The sequence below is a fragment of the Alosa alosa genome, chromosome 7 (assembly GCF_017589495.1).
Source record: "Alosa alosa isolate M-15738 ecotype Scorff River chromosome 7, AALO_Geno_1.1, whole genome shotgun sequence".
Taxonomy (NCBI): domain Eukaryota; kingdom Metazoa; phylum Chordata; class Actinopteri; order Clupeiformes; family Clupeidae; genus Alosa; species Alosa alosa.
The window spans coordinates 15,543,893-15,546,392 of NC_063195.1; the positions used below are offsets into that span (position 1 = coordinate 15,543,893).

General features: G+C 41.6%; 1 protein-coding gene across 2 annotated transcripts in view; it reads left to right on the forward strand.

Annotated features, from left to right (window-relative positions):
- LOC125297789 (adhesion G protein-coupled receptor E2-like) overlaps positions 1–2,500 on the forward strand; it is a 26,677-nt gene that overhangs the window by 3,815 nt on the left and 20,362 nt on the right. The window contains exons 2-5 of one of the 2 annotated variants that reach the window (XM_048248268.1): positions 66–152; positions 345–428; positions 715–852; positions 1,937–2,071. In XM_048248268.1, coding sequence (XP_048104225.1) covers positions 66–152; positions 345–428; positions 715–852; positions 1,937–2,071 — 444 coding nt within the window. The remainder of the gene's footprint in view (positions 1–65; positions 153–344; positions 429–714; positions 853–1,936; positions 2,072–2,500) is intronic. The other variant, XM_048248269.1, reaches the window with a different exon arrangement.

Here is a 2,500-nt window from a genome sequence, read left to right on the forward strand (position 1 = left end):
TGCGTGTACATGTGTGTGTGTGTGTGTGTGTGTGTGTGTGTGTGTGTGTGTGTTTGACATCACAGGTCTGTACCTGCACATGTACGCCTCGGCACGTGGAGATGGTGGATGCAGTGATGATGAAGTCATGGGAGATGATGGAAAATGTGTAGGTAAGGATACTGGAGAGACTACCACCCTCAATTCAAACCACCACAGTGATTACTATTGAACTACCACAGTGATTACTATTGAACTACCACAGTGATTGAACTACCACAACTGTGAACTACCACAGTGATTACTATTGAACAGATGATCTGAGACAATTAAAACTAAACAGGCATGTGTCAAATTTGTAACAGAATCAGGACAGATCTCAAGGCGGGGAGATTATCCACAGTATGAATGTGATAAGGGCTTTGTCTTGACTGGTGTAGAGTGTACAGGTGAGGATGTTGGATGAACCGCTGCACACGACACAATACAACATGATGACACAAAACCAGGGACAAAGACTATTCAAATGTGTAAAAATGTAAATCTATGTGTAAAACATAGTGTGTTTTGAAAGAGAGTTTGATTGTCTAGGTGCTATGTTGTTGCACACCAGTCTAGTGAGTGGACAAACACACCATGCACAGAGGAGATAGATCAGCTGTAAGTCAGGAGACATACAGTTTGCTTGAGTGCTTGTGTTCATTTGTTTAACATATTCTTATATTCTTTTCTCAGATAAAGATGAATGTGGTGAGTCTGTGTTCCCAACGTGTGGACTGGATGGTAACTGCACAAACACACCTGGCAGCTACACCTGCACCTGTTTTGAAGGGTTCAGGAACTCTAACAACAACGAAAAAGGCCCTTGTGAAGGTGAGTGAGTGACTCAGGCCCGCTAGACACCAAGCTGAATGCTACAGCTGCTGGTCTGGTCCTTAGCATTATTTGCTGAACGGGCTGGACATTTCTTTGAACTGCACCCTCCAATGAAAGGTTTTTAAGGTTGTTAACATGTCCGTATGAAATATAAGACATCATGAGCAAAGCAGGTAGTCAATGTCATTGCCACAGATTTCTGCTTTGGATCTGCGGTCGACCCAATCACAGCTTCAGTAAGCAAATTCAAACTGCAGTCCTATAGACCCCTGAAGTCTGCTTACAAAAAAGCTACCATCTTTGCCCGTATACGGAGATCTGGTATCTTGAGATTTTTCCTATGGGAAAATAACATGGAGATTTGTATTATCGCACCTTTTAAACTCTCGCGGTGATGAAAAATGTAGAAGTTTTGCTCTACACACTTTTGTCCTCTGTCTTTGAGTGGATACTGTAATATCCGGTACGTTAAGACAGCACACTTTGGTTTTTCCTACAGTACTCTAGAGCTAACTTGCAATGCAACTTGCCATACTGTAGGTAGTTAGCTTCAATTAACACCTGGATCTCATTATATGGGCAAAGATGGCAGCTCTAAGGTACTTTTGTAGGCAAACTTCAGAGGTCTATGATTGTCATAAGGGTGATGAACCAATCCTGAGAACTTGGAGATGGGACAATTCTTCGTAAAAAATGGCAGGCAAACTAGCTAACGTGTCAGCTGCAGCAGCCAGTAGCAGGTGAACAGTGTGTGGGGAGAGAAGGGATCCAGACACTTTAATTTTCTTTAACTTTAATCACACACAGTTGATTTTAAGCCATTTAAAGGCCATGAGGGGATTTAAGGGTGATTTAAGGGTGCTAGAGTCTGTCTTTAAAACACACAGTTTCACTTAACTTTTACTATACACTGTACAAATATCATGTGAAGCTACAGTAAGCCATGATACACTGTACTATACTATAATCATAATATTGGTAACCATAATTGGTAATACTGCATATTATACAAGTTGATACTGTAATAATGTGTGTGTGTGTGTGTGTGTGTGTGTGTGTGTGTGTGTGTGTTCTGATGCAGATGTGAATGAGTGTAGTAGGAGTCCTCCTCTTTGTGGCCAACATGGCAACTGCGTCAACACACCTGGCAGCTACAACTGCACCTGTCCAGCAGGGTTCAGGAACCATAACAACAACACCAGAGATGATTGTGAAGGTGAGGGTGTGGCTCAGGAAGATGGGGTTTAGGCCTACAGTACATCTATGGTCTCAGGTCAGGTGGTAAACAGGCAATCTAAACACTAAAAATAAACTAAAAACATAAAATGTTATATACCATCACTTTAAACTGAACTTGTGAATATTACGGAAAGACACAAAATATCAAAATGTTAAAATGATGAATTAATACAAGTATAACTGAATAAAAAAAAGAGTTTGGACCACAAGTGGCAAATTGTTACAACCAGCCAGTCGACCATCCAAAAACCGATGAGCAAAGCGTCAGCAGACCGCCAGATCTGCCTCCAGTGTGGCGACAGTGGTCCGCCAACCTCTTGCTATCTGGGCAAGTTTGCTCATAGTATAGTATATATACTTTTTTGATCCCGTGAGGGAAATTTGGTCTCTGCATTTAACCCAATCG